Source organism: Lineus longissimus, chromosome 1, assembly GCF_910592395.1.
Source record: "Lineus longissimus chromosome 1, tnLinLong1.2, whole genome shotgun sequence".
NCBI lineage: Eukaryota > Metazoa > Nemertea > Pilidiophora > Heteronemertea > Lineidae > Lineus > Lineus longissimus.
In genome coordinates this window covers 1,209,922-1,231,108 of record NC_088308.1, presented here as the reverse complement: position 1 = coordinate 1,231,108, position 21,187 = coordinate 1,209,922, and the positions used below count along the sequence as shown (strand labels likewise).

At 41.1% G+C, this 21,187-nt stretch overlaps 4 protein-coding genes across 4 annotated transcripts; 2 read left to right on the top strand and 2 right to left on the bottom strand.

The window, feature by feature from the left end:
- Positions 1–2,856: 2,856 nt before the first annotated feature.
- On the bottom strand, positions 2,857–4,875 carry LOC135496731 (P-selectin glycoprotein ligand 1-like). Its single transcript, XM_064786210.1, has 2 exons — positions 4,321–4,875; positions 2,857–2,883 (listed from the first exon to the last, which is right to left on the bottom strand). Exons 1-2 carry the CDS (start codon positions 4,873–4,875, stop codon positions 2,857–2,859), a joined length of 582 nt encoding a protein of 193 aa, XP_064642280.1.
- A 4,789-nt stretch (positions 4,876–9,664) lies between these two features.
- Positions 9,665–13,987, top strand: LOC135496723 (potassium voltage-gated channel subfamily V member 1-like). Its single transcript, XM_064786198.1, has 6 exons — positions 9,665–9,755; positions 10,220–10,297; positions 10,702–10,746; positions 11,200–11,394; positions 13,467–13,825; positions 13,970–13,987. Exons 1-6 carry the CDS (start codon positions 9,665–9,667, stop codon positions 13,985–13,987), a joined length of 786 nt encoding a protein of 261 aa, XP_064642268.1.
- A 524-nt stretch (positions 13,988–14,511) lies between these two features.
- Positions 14,512–15,033, top strand: LOC135496712 (potassium voltage-gated channel subfamily C member 1-like). The gene has a single exon (XM_064786186.1). The coding sequence runs from the start codon at positions 14,512–14,514 to the stop codon at positions 15,031–15,033; it is 522 nt and encodes a 173-aa protein (XP_064642256.1).
- Positions 15,034–15,083: 50 nt separating this feature from the next.
- LOC135497519 (uncharacterized) lies at positions 15,084–20,893 on the bottom strand. The gene is made up of 14 exons (XM_064787308.1): positions 20,614–20,893; positions 20,299–20,322; positions 19,815–19,859; positions 19,304–19,381; positions 18,914–18,976; positions 18,236–18,262; positions 17,754–17,948; positions 17,589–17,624; positions 17,230–17,442; positions 16,763–16,972; positions 16,480–16,506; positions 15,999–16,181; positions 15,694–15,787; positions 15,084–15,459 (listed from the first exon to the last, which is right to left on the bottom strand). The coding sequence occupies exons 1-14, from the start codon at positions 20,684–20,686 to the stop codon at positions 15,351–15,353; spliced, it is 1,377 nt and encodes a 458-aa protein (XP_064643378.1). The 5' UTR covers positions 20,687–20,893; the 3' UTR covers positions 15,084–15,350.
- Between the last annotated feature and the right edge of the window lie 294 nt (positions 20,894–21,187).

Here is a 21,187-nt window from a genome sequence, read left to right as displayed (position 1 = left end):
TTATCGTCGCACAGAAGTTTAGTCGGGTTAGGGGCGACCAACGAAAGTTTAAAGGTGTCCACGGGTACCACATATTATTACACTTCGGCTGATTTCACTACAAATGCAGTTTTTTTCAATAAATTATTAATCGAACATTCAGCTCTCGTTATTTTTCCCGAATAGAACTATAAGCAGGTAAACGCCAGCTAGATCTAGATGCGATCTAATCATGGTTTATAATCATATCCCCATCCATCAACCATTTGTCATTTTACAAGCTGACACGAGCCCTGGTATTCACTTTCCAAAAGATACCAAACACTTGAGCGAAGAAATCGATTTCGATAACTTTGTTTGATAAATATGATTGTTTGTATTTCAAGGTATGATTAAACGGACGGTTTGAAATCATGGAGACAGAGAGCTGATTGCATATTATGGTGATTACAGCGGCATTGGTGTGCACGTTTTTGAATAATAATGAGTTCTCGCAAATCCCCACGCCAGCCTGATCGCCTATTTCTGAGCAGCTAAATTTTCGTTAGAAGAGCATTTGATAGGCAAAGAAAAGACTGGTATGACAATCATCCTCTTTGACTCTTATCCCAATGTGTTGTGTCCCTCCTCACAGAAAATGCTTCGGAATTATGGAGACTGTCTGAAGACTTACTTTGTCTGACAATATTTCAATCCATTTGATATTTACATTTGTTGTATAACATTCCACAGTACCGGGAGATAAGTGTGAATCATGTTTTATTTGTTCGAATAGGGTGGGTCCAGAGAGGACATGTTTTGCTGTGGCTGAAATCAGGAATGTTGACTCACTGGAGCCCAGGACTCATCGACTGGACCCCAGGACAGTCAACTCATCGCATGCACAAAAACCTCCACCAGCACCCACCTTTTCCTTGTTTATAATGAAGGGGCTATCCTTTGAAATACTAAAAGTCTCCAGCCGACACCGTCAAGACCAGGCGAGGCCCGTGATGGAATACGCCTGCGCTATAGACTGGAGAGGATCAATAAAACACGGCAACGTTCGCGACAGAGACATTAATGCGGACAGGCACCAGTGACAGCTTGAATTCGCCCGTTAATTAAAACGATTTCAGACAAAGTATTAATGATATTGTTTGATTTCACACTTGTTCTAAGTCTGACGCATTGGGGCCATGGATGACAAACTCCCTACGCCATATCATGAATATGTCTTGCTTGCTTCATACTGATCCTGCCATGTCCATTTGTTCCTGAAGCATATTGATATAAGCCAACCTGATCGATAAATTCATTGTATGATGGGACTGAGTGTGTGTCTGGGATGGGAGAGAAGGTGGACAACATTGCTTTATCTAAAAGTGCGCATTCACCCATTTCCTGGACAGGCAATCTTACAATGAGAGGATAGATAGCATTTGCTCCGTAACAAAAGTACGCTAGTATCACGAAGCAACCGGTACCAATGGCAAAGCTTGGAGATTGATGGACTGGCAGCCTCCTAGAGATGTCTATTGACTGGTTCATTTTCTGACGAGCACGCCAAGATGGCAGAATATACATAATTGGGATGAGCACACATGCTACGAAACCCATGCAACATTGACAAAGAAACCACTCCTAAAATAGCCTCCTCAAAGACAATTCAAATAAGAGTAATAGTCATTGCAGGGTTGGTCACCCACACCCACTAATGCCTAGGATGCCCATACCATCCCATGTCATCAAGGGTAGGCCTATGATATCGAAATTGCGTTTTTGACATCCTGATAGTCAATTTCTTTGCTGAGGCATTTCCGAAAGTTCACTTGGGAGAAATATGGTCAATGATGACCTGGGGCTTAAAATACATACATGTATTAAGACCAATCCAATTGCTTTTAAAGGAGAATATGATGACGGAATTAATTCGGAGTACCCGGTGCATTATCGCCGTCAGCTGTCTGGAGATGAAGACGTGTCTTCTCCTTCTTGGCATTGCCACATGCAGTAAGTATGTAAACATTCATTATAGAGACGGGCCTTTAGAAACAAAACTGGTTCCTACCCTTCACTAATTCGTCTAGGTATTCAATTCATTTTTTTCGCTTTAGATATAACTTATACACTTTTTAAATTGGTATCTCGAGCATTTAAAGGCATCCAACACGTCCTCGGCTACACGTACTTTCTCCAATGTGATTTCTACACCGGTTCCATTTTGGGTGATTTCGCAAATTCGGCATTGTGATCTGAAATATGAAAATCTGTTGTCGGTGATAAAAGCGGATTGGCAAACACTGTCGAATTAACCCCTTAATTGTGTTTTTATTACAGTGCTTGCTGCTTACGTACAGGGAAAGGCAAATAAAAAGACATGGGGAAGTAAGCATAAGTTTTTTTAAAAGACACACTACCAGTGTCTATACTACCAGTCACACTACCAGTGTCACAGTACACAGTGTCACTCTACTCACTACCAGTGTCACACTACCACTGTCTATAAGACACTACCAGTGTCTATACTACCAGTCACACTACCAGTGTCACACCACACAGTGTCACTCTACACACTACCACTGTCACACTACCACTGTCTATAAGACACTACCAGTGTCTATACTACCAGTCACACTACCAGCGTCACACTACACAGTGTCACTCTACACACTACCACTGTCACACTACCACTGTCTATAAGACACTACCAGTGTCTATACTACCAGTCACACTACCAGTGTCACAGTACACAGTGTCACTCTACACACTACCAGTGTCACACTACCACTGTCTATAAGACACTACCAGTGTCTTATATCAAACATTCCCCTATAGAGGAGGCGTTGCTAGTTGTGTTCAGGATTAACTTTGTTCATCAGTCAATATGCTAATGAATTATCGAAGGTTGAGTACATCCACATACTGAAAGAACAACCATCTCGATAAAGATTAGTAAATGTACATTATCAAAAGTAGAAACGCTTACTTGTTTTCACTCCACATCTTAACCATTTTAATCAAACTGTGGTAATATCATTCTATTGCAGATTATAGAAAGTGTAACGAATTAAAAGGTAACTTCGAGGTTGGGTCGTTTGGTTGAGAGGGTGTCTTTCCTTGTAAATGTCGATAGCTCTAAATCATTTACCCAGACTGCAAGTTCTGAAATCTAACTCATCGAGTTTAAATTTCTCATATCTTATGTGCGGTGACAATTAGGCATCTCGATCATGCATTTGGATCAGGGCAACGATAACGGTGCATCTCCATGACCTTTCACAAGTCTAGCAGCTACTTTATAGTTCACAATCGTCAGATGGTTTGCGTTTGGTGCCTCATCCAGCCAAGGGGTAGGATGACAAGTCCAGCCATGTTGCAGAACAAACGACAGCAGCGTTCCCTTCATGAGACATCTGATAGTCTACTCTTTGCCCGCTACAAGTATATGCTAGGTATCGTCACTGATGTAGAGCCACCTCCGTCGTATCGTTGATCAGATTATGCACGTTGAGTCTGCCCATAAATTTTGCCTTTATTGTTCTGGGATAGGGTATACTTCCCCCAGTATCTTAGTTATTACATGCAAAACTTGTTTTCATAGCAAAAGATGACAATGGGCAGAATCTCAGTGAGGAAGAAATGGACAAATTGGATGAGGTTTGCCCCACGGTTCTTAAATGGGGTAACGGTAAATACGGTCAGTCTCATCTTGGTAATGTCTTCGCTGTTCTTATCCATGGGCTATGTACCTTATGGCGACAGCCATTATGCTATCAAAGAACACATCCATATAATTAGTATCAGTAGTGCGAGATCATAACGTTGAAGAATTAATCGTTAAATAATTGTTAACCTTTTCGATTACAATTTTTGTACTGCCAAAAAACGTTTACTTTCCGTCAGTCATTATCATTTCAAATTACCCATGACTTTGTTCGTATTTTGAGGGGCGATCAGGACTGACTTGTCTTTGTTCCTACCTCCAGCTTTGTCTGCACTGAAGAAGAAATGTAAAGAACTCGGTAAGCCTACATGATACAAATATTGGACGAAGCGTGAAATAGTTCGTAAAACAATACATCGGTTCTAAATGTAATAGGATACTATTGACTGACCACATTTGCGCAGCGCGTCGCCAATTCATCGACCCTCACAAGGGAAGATCACTACATGAAGGGGCTCACTTGGGTCCAATCGGAAGCGCGATGATTTGCAATTTGATGTTTGGAATTATATATATATGGTAGAGTGGAAAGTGACCTGGGAGCCGACAGCTTGGTTGGTAATAATCCAATTAATGGTCCACTTTTGCCGGTGATGAGTCACGAAACCCGCACAGGGAGTGGTTTGAGGTCGTACCTTCACTAAATCCATGGCCTCACAGGGAGTGGTTTGGGGTCGTACCTTCACTAAATCCATGGCTTCACAGGGAGTGGTTTGGGGTCGTACCTTCACTAAATCCATGGCCTCACCGGGAGTGGTTTGAGGTCGTACCTTCACTAAATCCATGGCTTCACAGGGAGTGGTTTGAGGTTGTACCTTCACTAAATCCATGGCTTCACAGGGAGTGGTTTGGGGTCGTACCTTCACTAAATCCATGGCCTCACAGGGAGTGGTTTGAGGTTGTACCTTCACTAAATCCATGGCTTCACAGGGAGTGGTTTGAGGTCGTACCTTCACTAAATCCATGGCTTCACAGGGAGTGGTTTGAGGTCGTACCTTCACTAAATACATGGCCTCACCGGGAGTGGTTTGAGGTCGTACCTTTACTAAATCCATGGCTTCACAGGGAGTGGTTTGAGGTCGTACCTTCACTAAATCCATGGCTTCACAGGGAGTGGTTTGGGGTCGTACCTTCACTAAATCCATGGCTTCACAGGGAGTGGTTTGGGGTCGTACCTTCACTAAATCCATGGCCTCGCCGGGAGTTGCCGAGGCTGCCTTGCCCCCGAATACTTCTTAACAGGAAATGAAACCCGAGCTTTTAGTATCACAGAATATAACCAGCGTACATGTACATGTTCTTACGGTGGCCCATTAGGGACATCATGTTTTTTTTTAGATTCAAATACGATTTTTTTTTCTCGAATTTTCTCCACGGAATTAAGTATTTTCTCCGCGGAAATAACATTTATCTCCACGGAAATAACATTTATCTCCACGGAAATAAATACTTTTCTCCACGGAAATAAATACTTTTCTCCACGGAATTAAGTATTTTCTCCGCGGAAATAACATTTATCTCCACGGAAATAAATACTTTTCTCCACGGAAATAAATACTTTTCTCCACGGAATTAAGTATTTTCTCCGCGGAAATAACATTTATCTCCACGGAAATAACATTTATCTCCACGGAAATAAATACTTTTCTCCACGGAAATAAATACTTTTCTCCACGGAATTAAGTATTTTCTCCGCGGAAATAACATTTATCTCCACGGAAATAAATACTTTTCTCCACGGAAATAAATACTTTTCTCCACGGAATTAAGTATTTTCTCCGCGGAAATAACATTTATCTCCACGGAAATAACATTTATCTCCACGGAAATAAATACTTTTCTCCACGGAAATAAATACTTTTCTCCACGGAATTAAGTATTTTCTCCGCGGAAATAACATTTATCTCCACGGAAATAACATTTATCTCCACGGAAATAAATACTTTTCTCCACGGAAATAAATACTTTTCTCCACGGAATTAAGTATTTTCTCCGCGGAAATAACATTTATCTCCACGGAAATAAATACTTTTCTCCACGGAATTAAGTATTTTCTCCGCGGAAATAACATTTATCTCCACGGAAATAACATTTATCTCCACGGAAATAAATACTTTTCTCCACGGAAATAAATACTTTTCTCCACGGAATTAAGTATTTTCTCCGCGGAAATAACATTTATCTCCACGGAAATAAATACTTTTCTCCACGGAATTAAGTATTTTCTCCGCGGAAATAAATAATTGATTCCGCTGATATGATTGGTCCTGCATTTTAGAGGACGAGGTCAAGGTGAAACTATTAACCCTTAAACCCCAACCTTGCGGTAGGCTCGGGAACCAAGCTGTACAGGCGCTGCCCGCTGGAACACGAGGCCGCTTGTCAATCCCGTTTGACATTGTCAGATCTGACTATACGTGTATAGTGTTGGCATGAAGACTGTGGAAGATGTAAGTAACACGATGATTGTCAGATTTGATACGTTTTGAATCATAAAAATGCAGTTGGTAGCATCTTTGTAGAGTGGCCTAGTATCAGTGAAGAAAACGGTACGTGGAGACCCACTGCCGATGTTATGTATAGCTAGCTACTGCGCGCGATAGCTAGCTATACATAACATCGGCAGTGGGTCTCCACGTACCGTTTTCTTCACTGATACTAGGCCACTCTACAAAGATGCTACCAACTGCATTTTTATGATTCAAAACGTATCAAATCTGACAATCATCGTGTTACTTACATCTTCCACAGTCTTCATGCCAACACTATACACGTATAGTCAGATCTGACAATGTCAAACGGGATTGACAAGCGGCCTCGTGTTCCAGCGGGCAGCGCCTGTACAGCTTGGTTCCCGAGCCTACCGCAAGGTTGGGGTTTAAGGGTTAATAGTTTCACCTTGACCTCGTCCTCTAAAATGCAGGACCAATCATATCAGCGGAATCAATTATTTATTTCCGCGGAGAAAATACTTAATTCCGTGGAGAAAAGTATTTATTTCCGTGGAGATAAATGTTATTTCCGCGGAGAAAATACTTAATTCCGTGGAGAAAAGTATTTATTTCCGTGGAGAAAAGTATTTATTTCCGTGGAGATAAATGTTATTTCCGTGGAGATAAATGTTATTTCCGCGGAGAAAATACTTAATTCCGTGGAGAAAAGTATTTATTTCCGTGGAGATAAATGTTATTTCCGTGGAGATAAATGTTATTTCCGCGGAGAAAATACTTAATTCCGTGGAGAAAAGTATTTATTTCCGTGGAGATAAATGTTATTTCCGCGGAGAAAATACTTAATTCCGTGGAGAAAAGTATTTATTTCCGTGGAGAAAAGTATTTATTTCCGTGGAGATAAATGTTATTTCCGTGGAGATAAATGTTATTTCCGCGGAGAAAATACTTAATTCCGTGGAGAAAAGTATTTATTTCCGTGGAGATAAATGTTATTTCCGTGGAGATAAATGTTATTTCCGCGGAGAAAATACTTAATTCCGTGGAGAAAAGTATTTATTTCCGTGGAGATAAATGTTATTTCCGCGGAGAAAATACTTAATTCCGTGGAGAAAAGTATTTATTTCCGTGGAGAAAAGTATTTATTTCCGTGGAGATAAATGTTATTTCCGTGGAGATAAATGTTATTTCCGCGGAGAAAATACTTAATTCCGTGGAGAAAAGTATTTATTTCCGTGGAGATAAATGTTATTTCCGTGGAGATAAATGTTATTTCCGCGGAGAAAATACTTAATTCCGTGGAGAAAATTCGAGAAAAAAAAATCGTATTTGAATCTAAAAAAAAACATGATGTCCCTAATGGGCCACCGTATGTTCTACATGTACATGTAGTTATTGTATCAGGTAATACCATTGATTATTGTGTTACAGGCAAGAAATTGAAGAAGACGACAAATCTTACTTCGGCTGAGCAGAAATTGTCAAAGAAATGCGTGGAGATGAAGAAAGGTAAGAAGGAAAAGCTCCAATACACGTACGTGTACACAGTGGAACCCCGGTAACGCGACCAAATATTTTTTCACTGGTTTTTTTTCTGCTCAAAACGAAGAAACATCATCAGCCCCCCAAAAATTTTGGCTTTGAAAATTTTTAAGAATTTTGAACCTAACGCGACCATTTGACTTCGGTCCCATGAGTGGTCGTGTTACCGGGGTTCCACTGTATTACTATATTTTGTCTACTATTGCGGCGAAGACAGCCTCAGGAATTTCACCAAATTTCTTTTTACTTCGTTTCTTCTGGTAGTGCCCAGCAATGGTTACATTTTCTGAACAACATTCTTACCAGTATTCATCGTTAGTAAACCACATTTCACCGAATTTTTCTTTTATTTTGTAGAGCTAAAGAAGGTGAAACTCGCTTTGCAAGGTAACAACCTCGTGAATAACAGAAATCAATGGATATGATGTCGAACGAAACTTATTAAGAAAAGTCAGTTTTCCTGACGCCATCAATTAAGTAGTAGTATATTAGCCAGTACATTATCAAATACAAGGTGATTTGAATGCCACTAACATTGTAAATTACTCTCCAATCTTCAGAACCTGCTTGAATTTTGGCTTCTTTACGAGAATAGCATGTACATGTACATGTACTGGGGTCAAGCAATGGCCCTCCTCGAGTTTCACAGGCGTGCCGATTTAGGCCTATCGGCATTTGCACAGTTTGGTTTGGTTATATTCTTTGAATGATCTATTTCTTACACTACAGTGCGTCAGACCGCAAGATGCCGCCAACTGAGTGAGTAAATTGACCTCGCCACGCCCAGAAACGAGTCCAGTGTTCGTAATTGGAGAGTGTTTCTCTCAGATAAGTCTCGACAGTAATTCAAAAGCTGTTCATTCTGAAGAGTCATTCTCAAAATAAAGGCTTTTGGTTCATGACATGGTAGAGATTATCACTGACGATTTTCGGTTCAGATGAGCTGCTCAGTTAGTGCTAAAACCTGCGCATTTGTGACCAGAACGCAATTTAATACATATATCAAACACCGGACCAGGTTAGGTAAGGCTTTTTCGACAAAAAGCTCTGTCCTGGAGAATCCCGACTGTGAGCCTGACCGCTCACCGAGAATCCGAATCACTGGATCACGTAGTTTCTTCACTAACGGCAGCCATGATTGACACTGGAAGGATGTTGCTGCATACTATAATTTCAAATACAGAAGATATGGGTGCTTGTATATGAATTTTCAGCACGTTTGACATCTACCTACCAACTGCACGCGGGAGACCTTTGTGACTTCTTCGTGATTCTCAGCAACGAACTTTAGCGTGGTTATCAACTTTAAATGAACCGATCTAAATGCTTTTCAGAGGAGAAGGAAAGGAGAGGGAAGATATTGGAAGGGAGAGCGAAGAAGATGCTGAATGGCCGATGCAAGCGATCCCCGGGGAAAGGAAACAGGAAAGGTAGGATACAATTTACCGGGAAAATCTAAAATGGCAGGTTGGCAGTTGGTGGTCAGGCTATACAGTGAAGGGTTCCGAAGTAGTTTTTGGCTGACATGGAAGACGGAGGATGTTTTCTACATTGAAGAATATCTGGTTTTTGGGCAACGTACATTCATGTGCATCACTTGAATTGATCGTAAAAATTAAAATTAAAAGAATGAAGCATTTCCGAATGGCCTTGACCTTTTCGAATGTCCTTGATCTTTTTGAATAACCTTGACCTTTTTTGAACTTCTCAAAAACCTTTATTCATGACTTTTCAACCAACACAAATACATGTATGCACCTTTGAGGTCTTTCCCATTGCTCTAAAACACCTCTGTAGGGGGTGCATATTTATGTTTGCTAAAAGACCCTAAAAGGTTTTTCAGAAACACAAACCCCTTCTTTGTAGAGTATAGAAGGTTCGACTGGTCACCATAAAATCTGTCCAGACCATTTTTTCCGTCATTGTTCCAGATGGTAAGAAGAAATTGAAGGGCCGGAAAGGAAGGTAATATCATAGGAAGGGTAGAATGAGAGGGAAACGAAAAATAGGACAGAAAAATGAGAGGAGCCGCAAGGTCAAGAAAGTGAATGGCATTCGATGTCATGAAATGTGGCGAAGTAAGTCATCTGTTTCACCAAGGTCAATGCCTACATAGTTTGTACAAGTACATGTCGCCTCTGTCGTGTTGATGAAATTCCTACATGTACACAGAATGTTAAATCCTTTTACTATACTGCCTCGTATAGAATCAGACTTGGACGAATTTCTGTCAGAGGTCAGAATAATTCGTCAACGATCAAAGTCATATGTACATAATACATGCATATGAAAGTAAGGTTCAATTAATATAGAAGTGACGCCTTACATTTTTAGTTGGTAACGCGCTTAGCCAAATAAAATAGTTTTCTCTGAAATATGAAATCTCGTGTCTAAATTATTTATTGAAAAACTAAACCAGATTCTACCCGGTAAGTTCGTGCTAAAAGTAATAACCAAAGGTTACTCCAAGGTTCGTCGATCCGATCGTCTCGAAAGAGCTACACTTTGGCTATTACATGTATACAACATGCATTATTTTCAGAAATAACAGAGCAGGTCAAGCTAACTGCATGGTATGTAAGACGATTGTCAAGGACGAGAGCGTGCAAACTAAGTAAACGTAAGTCAAAACGTTAGCCAAATTGAATAGTTACTGTATATGACTAAAACTTATGGCCGGGTCTATTTGGCAAGCGGCTCGCCGAACAGGCATCTTTTTTTGCCCTGCTTGGAGAGCCGCTTGCCAAACAGCACTAAAAATCAACTCTGTTCGGCAAGCCGGGCTTGCCAAACAGGGCAAAAATACTACCCTCTTTGGCGAGTTGAATATGCATGAGTTCGGCTCTCCATCTAGGGCAGAAAAAAGGCGCTGTTTGGTAAGCCGGGCTTGCCAAATAGTCACTTCCAAAACTTATTCATTATCAATTACAAATAACATCGCTGCTTTCCAACTTTAATGCAAATATGATTGTTTAAATATCGTGATACGGAATGACATTGCTGTTTTCTCTCATTTTTATACAGAGAAAAAGAATGCCATGGACAAGAAAAACCGCTTGAACCTTGAAGGTATGGAAAATCATATAATTCTTGGCACGTGTTCGGTGCATGCGTGATGTCGAGTTGTCGTTTAATACTTTTCTCTATTCTGGTTCTCATGAAGGCCCCTATGTCATTCTTGGAAACGGCTATCTTCCATAATACCAACAGCTATGCCAACATGCCGAACCGTCGTTCCTTGGACGGAGAATCTTCGCTAGCTTTAATACCAAACCAGTAATTTCACCTCGGTAACATGCGCCTTAATTGGTAACCATGTCGCCGCCCGTTGCTCGGAGTTCCCAAACAGTACACAGAAACGTTACACCGATACCGTATGCTCACCGTATAAAGTTCATTCCGAGGCGAAGATCGTGTCCACGACACAATTCTGTCGTGGATAATGAAAATAGCCTCTACCTCGATGGCCGGCAGATCAGGCAGGTCATGCCACTCTAGTGATATTTCCATTACAATTCTTAGGGAAAAAATGCAAGTCATATCAGGTGGAGGAGGTGAAGAATGCAAGGCTCTCGGACATGGCATCAAACTGTCGGTTGACGTCAGCATCGAGCGCGGCGGGCTGTGCTTCCATTTGCTTGAATGCCTCTAGATGCGAAGCATCAACGTACGTCAGTGCAGTGTGCATCTTGTGCCAAGAGTTACCCTCGATCCATGGTAAGGATCATAAAGCACAAATGGCGCTGAGAATCATGCCATGCACGACCTGTACCAGCCACATACTACGATGCAAGAAAGATGAGAAGGGTAGGAATCGATTTAAATTGTAGGCTATTATATATTGTTTGTAAGTAGTCATTTTTAGACGAGCATAAAATTATACATGTAACATGATATAGCACAAAGCTAAATTGACATAATTCTGGCGGTTGGCGACACATAATAAGTCTCAAATCAAGTAAATATACACGCACAATGTGCTATCATGATTACTATTCAATCGTGCATCAGCTATAAGTAAGATCATAATGACACTAAATGATATATTTCTCTAGGGCCACTTCAGTAAAGAAAATATGTAATGCCAAGGTCATGCCCGCACTACAAGGACAAAACGGATGACAAAAGCAGCTAAAGCAGTCCGATCTGAAGATCCCGTCCCTCGGGTTGAAAAGCACCGATCGTCTAAAAGAAGTTTTACCAACCAGGCTGTTAAAATATCAAAAATGATAAGACATGACATTGATCAAATAATGGTTTTACCGTTATTTCCGAAATATATATATACTGTCAGTAGCAATTTCAAATAAACTAATACAAATACCAGGATATTCTATGCTTTGATTTTGTTTGCAAAACTCTCAACGGTCGAAAATAACATGTCAAGGAAAGTATCAAAACTATGTGTTAATTTCTGTGAAAAACCTCGACATAATTTTTCTTGGCTGAAACACAGTGCATATGTATGCCCAAACTCGCACAGTGCCGAAATTAAAATTCAATTTCAGACACTGGAATTGGTAAAATTCCGCCATCTTGGATATCGGCATCCTGAGATTCAGGTGTTTTCAACACTGCGTCACCACCACTTCAAACTCCAAAGTCTTATCCAGGCCTAGTAAGTGCCACCTTCTTTCATAAAATGGCTTGTTTTATAAATAAATAACAAAATATGATCTTTGTAAATAAAACCCGAGATGTTCTGGTGTGTTTTTACGTGAATTTATTGCAAACTATCAATGCAGCGTAGTGCAGCCATCGTGTTCTCGGGCGTAGTGGTGATGCGATAGCCTCTTTGCAATTGTAAAGATTCTTTACATTTCCACATCCGCGGTACTGCTTTTCAAGATGGTGGCAATTCACCAGTTCGAGAGGCGTTGTAAGGAACGAAATCAGCGCCTCTAGTGTCAAGATTGATGTATGCCTAGCCTCTGTACAGGGCAATACGAAGTGTCTGATGCCAACATCTCTGTTTCGCATCGCCATCTGCTGAGTGCGGCTTGCCCTATAGGCTAATTCCAGACAATTGATATAGAATTGTTCACCGACCTTGTAAACCCATGGCGCCTCTTGACTCATGACTCCGGAGATGAAGGTTTTCATAACAGTGGTATTCAACATCATCACACACTATCCATGATATCGCTGCGCCGGAGTGCATCGACATCATGGCCGGTTTGCCCGTGATCTGGATCGAATTCGTTAACTTGGCATCAAGTCTGAGGGCTTAACCGAAGAACACCAGCGTTAGTGACAAAATTAGTTTTGAACAACCAGGGCGCCTTGCACGTTTTTTTTCCAACAGTAGAGTTAGTATTATAGTTCTCATTTAAACAAGTTAGGCCAACAACGTTAAACAAAAACGAGTGCCATTGATCGACATTGTCACAAGGCCCTTTAGCACCACCGTGGTCATTTGGTAGGCCGATAGCTAGGTAGGCCTACGTGGATGTTCGCTGGTAAACCGTCTTAAATGTGACAAATCTGGTGTAATGGTAAAGTTTGTAAGGGGCTATTGTAAGTAATCTGGCTGAAACGTTCGTACGAGGCAATTTAAGGAGGTTCTTTTTAAGCTACCTTGCACGAAGGTTGACTCGAATGACGAGGGTCGACAGAAAGGGGATGTCCACAACATCAGAACTTTGCCAATAAGGAGCTACTTGAGTGAGGGAATATATTCTCAAACATGGATTTAATCCAAATAAACGTGAGAGGAACAACTTTCCTCACAAAGCGAGAAACGATTCAAAGCATCCCGACGTCAACTCTAGCTTCTGTTCTTCATTCAGAACAATATTTCCATGAGAATTTGGGAGCATTTTTTTTCGACCGCCGTTCTGATTTGTTCAGCTGTATCTTGGAGGCTCACAGTGTCGGCAAGATACATGTCCCTTCTGAAGCCTGCGGCCTGGAAATACTCGAAGAAATCGAATTCTGGAACATTCCTCGGACAATGATCGCACCATGTTGTATCGGGAAGATAAACGCATCCCTAACACAGAAAAGGATCACAGAAATGATCAGGGAGGAGTTACTGGATGACTTCGAAAGGAGTGTGAAGGCTGTAGAGAATGGAGAAGGATGGAGGCAAGTTGCAGCCAAGATGTGGATATTCCTCGAGTTTCCCGTCACCTCAGCAGCAGCGAAGGTTTGTCAAATGTTTTCGTGTGTGCCCACGTTTTTTGCCACTTCATCCCTGACATACTTTCAAGGAGGCTAATTGAAAACAAAAACAATTTATGATGTCTTTTCGTCTACATGCGTCTTCAATACAAAATGCATTCTGTTCTAGACTTTGATTTTAATGTGATGAACTGCTGAAAGGGAGGCTGCCATTTTAGGCACGTCTCGACAGATGAGAATGGCAGCAATAACAAAACGCGCTTAAGAAGCTGGAGACTGGATTGCATTGTGCTATATGAAAGTGTTCCCCATTTCTATTTGACAGCTATTTCTCGCTTATTATTTATTTTATAACCTTTCCAGGCGTGGTCCATTATCATGGTCCTCTGCATACTTGCCTCCGTCATCAACTTCATGGTAATCTTGGACTTGAACCGCCGAACGCCCATCCCTTCGAATTCTACCCAGAATCTCACCTTGGTCACCTCGCTCGTCAACACGGACAAATGGCGGAAGTTTTGGTTGGGTCAAATTGCACCAGAAGTCTTATTCATTGACATTACGCTAAACATAATAATTCTCACGGATTTAACAATGAGAATCGTCGTGTGTCCCTACAAAATCATATTTCTCAAGTCCAGGAAAATTGTCGAAATCATCGTTTCGACGACGTACTGGATCTCAGCATTACTTTACATTCCAACAAGACTGATGGGAGTTGACCCATCCGCTGCCCTGGAATACACCTGGATTGCCTGTCTCCTAATGCAGCTCTTGCGCGGATGGTTGATATTGCGCATTGCCAACACGTTCGTCGGACTCCGCGTGATGCTGTTGGTGTTCACGAAGAACATTGTCGAGCTTTTAACCATTGTGTCACTCCTTGCCATTGGGATGATGGTGTTCGCAATACTGATATTCGCTGCGGAGATAGGTGTGGACGGTGGATTCTACACAGCCTGGGAAGGCTGCTGGTGGGCCGTTATCACGATGACAACTGTGGGTTACGGGGACATGTACCCACACAACTGGCCTGGGTACATTATCGGTGCGTGCTGTGCTGTCACTGGGATCATGATCACGGCCATGTCCATACCAATCGTCAGCAGTAATTTTAACGTTTATTATAACCACGTTACTCTGGCCACCGCACATATCAAACGACGTGTCAAGGAGTTACGGGCCAAACATGGCAGTCAGGTCGAAAACTTCCCAGGTCCAGTGGCGTTGTGAACTGCCTCACACATTAAAGGCCTATGACATTCTAGTAAATAATAATGATCTTTATTTAAAGACTTTATTATCCTTCATACCTTGATATGTAAAAAGATGGATGAAATAAGATGCTTGCCCACTATTTTGTAAGAGCAGATACCAACGATATACAGCTTCATATAAAAAGCAACTTAAATGCTCGGCCAGTCAGTGGAATGAAATATTTCATATTCTCGTAGGATTTATCCAATGGTGTATTTTTAAGATTTCGCTGTAAAGTACATGTCCCGGTACATGTTATAATTTCACGAGCTTTTGTAATTTTTCATCCTCTATCACTTGAGTGTCTCTCGCATTGCTTTAAGGAATTGTGGTGGGTGAAACTTGAATATGGTGATGTTGGGGATATTCTTCTTCACCATCAGTTTCCGGAGGGTGTCCAAACTGGAAAACATACAGGTACAATATCAATACTAACTTTTGAAGTATCTAAGCTCACCTCTTCCCAATTTCTGTTAAATGGCTTCAGGCATGATATTTATGATATTCATACAACATCACAGCACGGGTACACAGCAATTGAAATGAGATATAAGGACTTACTCCACATTTCATTCCTTGGGTCCTGTTGGATGTTTTTAAAAGAAGGCCATTTTCTCTGTCGAACTCCTGACTTACCCATCATCCTTCGATTTTTTGACCGATGACTTTTTAGAATCATTTTCTTTTTCATTCGTGTCTTCGACTGTGCTACCTTTTGTATTCTTCTTGTCTGCATGGAGGAAAGATTGAAATAAATTTAAGAAACATCACTTCGGAAATAATTTAGTTGGCCCCGGCGGTAGTATTTTTGTGTACGATATACGTGATATTGAACAACTAATTTGTTTACCGTGGGTTCTCCTGAAACTTGTCAAGTTTAACTGAGACACATTCAGAGTAGTATCATTCTATATGAATTAACAGTCAATTGGAATACGTGCATCTTTTTGTTAGAAACTCTTCTCTCTTCTGCAGACGTCCAAGGTAATGCTGCCATTTGACCAGGATACGCTTTATCCATTGAGTTCTATTGGTTTCTTTCTTATCCTTGAGGCGTCTGCTCAAATAGGCTATTTTCTTCTCGGCCCAAGTGAGCCGCTGCTTGATCTGGTGCAGTGTATTTTCTGCAAAAGGGCGGTAATTTGTCAAGTACTAATGGAAATGATAACTTTAATTGCCTAACACTTGAAGGATAGCATATGATTCATCTATCGCCATCTATAGTGAATGTTTGACTCGATGGAAACCAAATTCATATTCTTCTAAAACATATCAGAAATACTACCGTGTATAATGCGATAAGATGACTGAAAACACAAGTAAAACGATTATGTTTTTATCGCAAATTGAAATTGTCATGTGTGTGACTGTATGTGTGACTGGGCTCTGTTACTGTAAAGTCAATTATAGTCCTGTACTTACCAATTCTTCTAGCCCGGACGCGATTTCCTGAGAACAGGAAGGAGTAAAAAAAGAAGAAAGACGGTAAATCGCGTAGAGATATCACGAAGAGATACCCATATTATTTGAATCTGATATTCGATTATAGATGGATGTGACTGCCAGACACTTCCAATGTATCCAAACGCAATGGACCGAAATTATTAATGATACGATGAACTATCGGGCGCGGTTGTGGTGAAAAATCCATCTTGCGAATAACTTAAACAAGTGTTTTTCTTCTCGTAGAATGTCGAACACTTACGTTCTTTCAGTAAGGTGTTCAATGTCGTCTTCCTGTGTGTGAGCAGGGACCACAAGAGACTTTCCCTCTTGATGAGCCCCTTAAGATCCGGCCTCTTTTCCCCCGCCGCGGCGGAATGTATTTTTTGTTGTATTTGCTTGATGGCCAGTTTGACCCGCCGGACTTGTCTCCAGGCAAACCCGATACGTCTTCTCGTCCGCCTCCTTCTTACTGTGGAAAAGTCGAAATGTCAAATATTTATCATATACAGGTAAAGCTCGTTTGTGTGGCCATATATAAAGCAATGTCGCGGTAATGAACTGTAAGGCGGGGGAGGGTCTTCACCCATGCAGACAGAGTACACCAGGGCAAAAATGCAAATGTTTCAGAGCTCAAGATGTACATGTATACATCCATGCAATAATGGCTTAAGCAAGGACAGAAATCCGTTGTTTTTAAAATTGTCTTCTGAATGAAAGAAACCTTACATATCACTTTAACTTTCATCATCCAAAACTCGAGCTTCCTCAGAAAGTATCGCCACCGCTTCAGTTGCATCTCTGCCCTCACTATATTCCGTTTCAGAATTCCCGACATTCTCTTTCTGAGCTCGTGAATGTATTTCTTGAGCTGAGCGTGCGTTTCCTTGATGCGTCTCTCAGCCACCTTTATCCACCATCGCAGCTTGCTGTAAGCCATGGCTGGAATGAAACAAGATACAAACTTGTCTAATTATGTAGTATTTTCCTATTTGACTTCCTTTTCTAACTCGCTATATCAAGGTCGTCATGTAATGGCAATCTGTATACATGTACCAAGACTAACTCGAATATTGGTAAACACTTACCCAGTCTCATTCCTCTCCGGCGGTCCATGATGTTTACTGAAAAAGAAAGGTGATATCATTTGAAAAAGATAGATACCGAGAGAAATTACAATGGAATTAATAGAGAAATCCATAATCAGAATTATGGTTTCAGTCGTCGACTACTGGACTGACTCGCTCTCATACCTTTCCGCAGCAACAGTGAGAAGAGTTTCCGCTGCACTGCCAAACCCTTTTGTTGCTTTGCTGACTCTTTCTCCCATGCCTTCTGAGCACTTTCCCTTGTCCTGGGTTTCTCCTCTGCTGCCTTTATCTCCGTCTCTTTCTGCTTCACACGCTTCCAGACTCTATGCAGTCGCCTTCTCAGCCAGATGATCCGTCCTTTAGAATTCAAGGAAAGATTGATCAATATGCATGTATTAAGCAAAAAAATCAGGGGGTCGGTCGTTAGTGGCTACAGAAAAGCCAAATGGACCATAGATTGAAATCGTTTTGAAGCAAAATTGATATTTCAGCTTATTGAAATGTATGATGTCGCGTATCTAACTTATCGAACGAGCATTTACCGAGCTTTACTTATGCTCGGATGTGTGGGAGGGGAGGAGCTGCATGTAGTGACCTTGATATTCGATGATGAAAGCACATAGACCTGATAATAATTTACTTACGACATGGTGCTATTCTTTGCCTGACATCTAAAAGTATAAGAATTGCATTTATTTACGAAGGTCGCAGAATCTGAGTACTGAGAGTATTTATGTCAAATTCCATTTTGCCGGATTGCCTCAGAATATGCAATTAGAACGAGGCGTTCTTTGATCATAAGGTAAGAGATTGTCACTGATATGTAAACATGCCTTCTCGTTGAGTCCAACCAAGTATATATTCCATACTTGGTCTAATAGCATTCCGCGACGTTACTATTTATAGCTCACAGGGCCATTTGAATAAGATATTGATGACGTTTTAGTCACGTGACAGTCGGACATCGACACTTATTTCTACGCATTTGAGCTTATTTCAAAGTCAATTATCTTTGACCCTGCATTGTTTTTAGCATGAATGATACCATAGAGTCAGAGAGAGAAATATTCAGAACAATTATGTAGTAGTTCCAACACTCGGACAAGTGCCAGATTGAATCCAACTGCCCTAGTTAGAAAGCCTGAATCCATTACGAAACCGCATGATTGTCCGACATTGCCTGTAATTCAGCGATGGGGAAATAGAGGGCAGCAGCTGCAGTGACGTCATCTTCGCGGAATGCTATTCACGAACTATAAAATTAAACGCTTGATTTCCAGGGCACTATCGATCAATGATTTAACTGTTTCTCCTGTACTTACAAGCGAATATAAGATGAGGACTCACAAAACCGCGATGACGGATGCGACGAGTGTAGTTTGGCCCTGTAACAAATTGACATCAAGAATACGAAGCAGAAATAGGGTGATTATGGGAAAATTTATAACAACAAATTCCTATATCCGCTATTTATCAGTTTTGTTTGTTTGCTTATAGAACCATTATGTAGTTATTCTATTTGCCTGGTCCTTTGATATGAACAGAGGCCCGTTGTTGTGAGAACAAATGGTTGCGACACCAGCTGCTGCAAATTGCACTGAGCACGTGGATTATGCCTACTCATCGAGAAATATCTGACTCAACCGACATAATGGTCGATAAATGACGGACCCATAGAACGATATAGGCCTACAGTAAATCTTGGTACTTACTGCCTTTTACACAGAAAAAGTATCTTTGCCTGAAGTTGCTTCGCACAATTTTCCTGAGTCCTTTTGGACAACCGACGACTGAAAGAAATGAAAGAATGATCACCAGGCAACCCAACAAACGGAAAGCTGGCAACTTCTTCGTCAAGAGGCTGCACACAAATCAATGCACGGCACCGATCCAATATTTCCCCGTTGGTCGTCGGGATATCTTCCGTTGGGACTGGCGAACGCGGATAAATCGGCATGATTAATACAATTGACTCAAGCACTCTCTTGCATAAGCGCCGCCACGTGGGGCTGGGCGAGAAATATCATGTGGGACTGACTGACCTTAATGACATTGATCTATTAGCACAGTACTTGTAATCCCAACATGTACATTGCTAGTGTCAGTATCTTGAACCAGTGGCGACGTCCAAACGCAAGTCTTTCCTCACGTTGGCCATATCTTTTCTCTTCGAACGTCTGTGAAGGAGTGTAAGGGAATATATCAGTGATACAGTGTACTCACACACACAACGGTTCCCTTCTCTCTTGTAACCAGTCAGAGGACATCCTGTGATGAAGATATATAGATAATATATGTAGCGGCAGTCACATAACCACCATATTTGAAGCTGAACATGGGGTCATTGATTTGTTGCCATAAAACAGATCCAGGTTCAACCCAGGCAATGTCTTTAGTCATGAATTGCAACCACAGTACTTATTAGCGATAGTATGTTTATTCGTTATGTATAACTACATAAGATATTTGGAACACTTGCGCTCGGCTAACGTACATTTCTGTAGTGACTGCAAAAACCGACTGACGGAATGCATTCTGTCCCAGACATGTATTTAGCTATCATCTCAAAATCGTGGAGATGATCAGTTGTCACAGCCAAAGCAATTCATTGCGAGATGTTCATACTGCCGTTTCATTGGCTATCGTCAATATGATGTCATCACTGACAAAGAAGCTGCCCATCTAGACACGTCCATGACCGATTTACCTTTGATAACGACCCTGGCTTCCCCTGAAAGAAACGAACATTATAGATTTAACAACAGAACTGAAACACAGGAAGGCACAAAGGCCATGTGTGTGTCATTGTTCACTTTTCATGCGACATGAAGAACAAACAGGTCATTTCCAAAGAGCGGGATACATACGATTTACGAGGCCACTGTTCATGCACCATACATTATAATCTTAAACATTGGCTGCACTATTTGCCATTGATTGATGAAGACCACATCAGTGATGTCGATTGATGATCGCCGGACCTTTCAGAAACAATCGGTGAAAAAGAGGAAATTTGACTCACCTTCTTGTAGACTTGCTAATATTGTAATTAGTAAAGTCAGGGAGAGGGCTATCATGATTGTTTGGCGAGGCATCTTTAATGCCTGGCAGGAAGAGAGGGCAAAGTGACAAGTGAAAGAACTCCACAGAAGATTCAATTAGTTCAGATGTATCCGATGCAATCAGAGGAATTGTTACTGCCTGAATTGTGGTCTTCCTCTGGAGAAATGGTTGATAGAAGGATACAGGCTATGACCACACAAAGATCAACTTTACCAACCGGATCACAGCACGATGTTGCACTGACAATACATTCTATCAATTTCACCAGCAATTCATCAAACCATTCAACAAATGTTAGATGCTAATTGATTATTGAATATCATTTGTATATCGATGTGAAGGAATTTAATTGAATCATCATGCACAGCTGGTTCCGAGTCACACCTGGTATACCTTGACGCGTGGTCATTGTCACATGTCACTGGCACGAAGTGGTCAACTGACAAGCTCGACATTTGTTTGATGTGAAACTGCCAAAGTTACATTTGTTTGATTTAGGTATAAGGTAAATCTGCCTTAGTCCCAAACTTGAC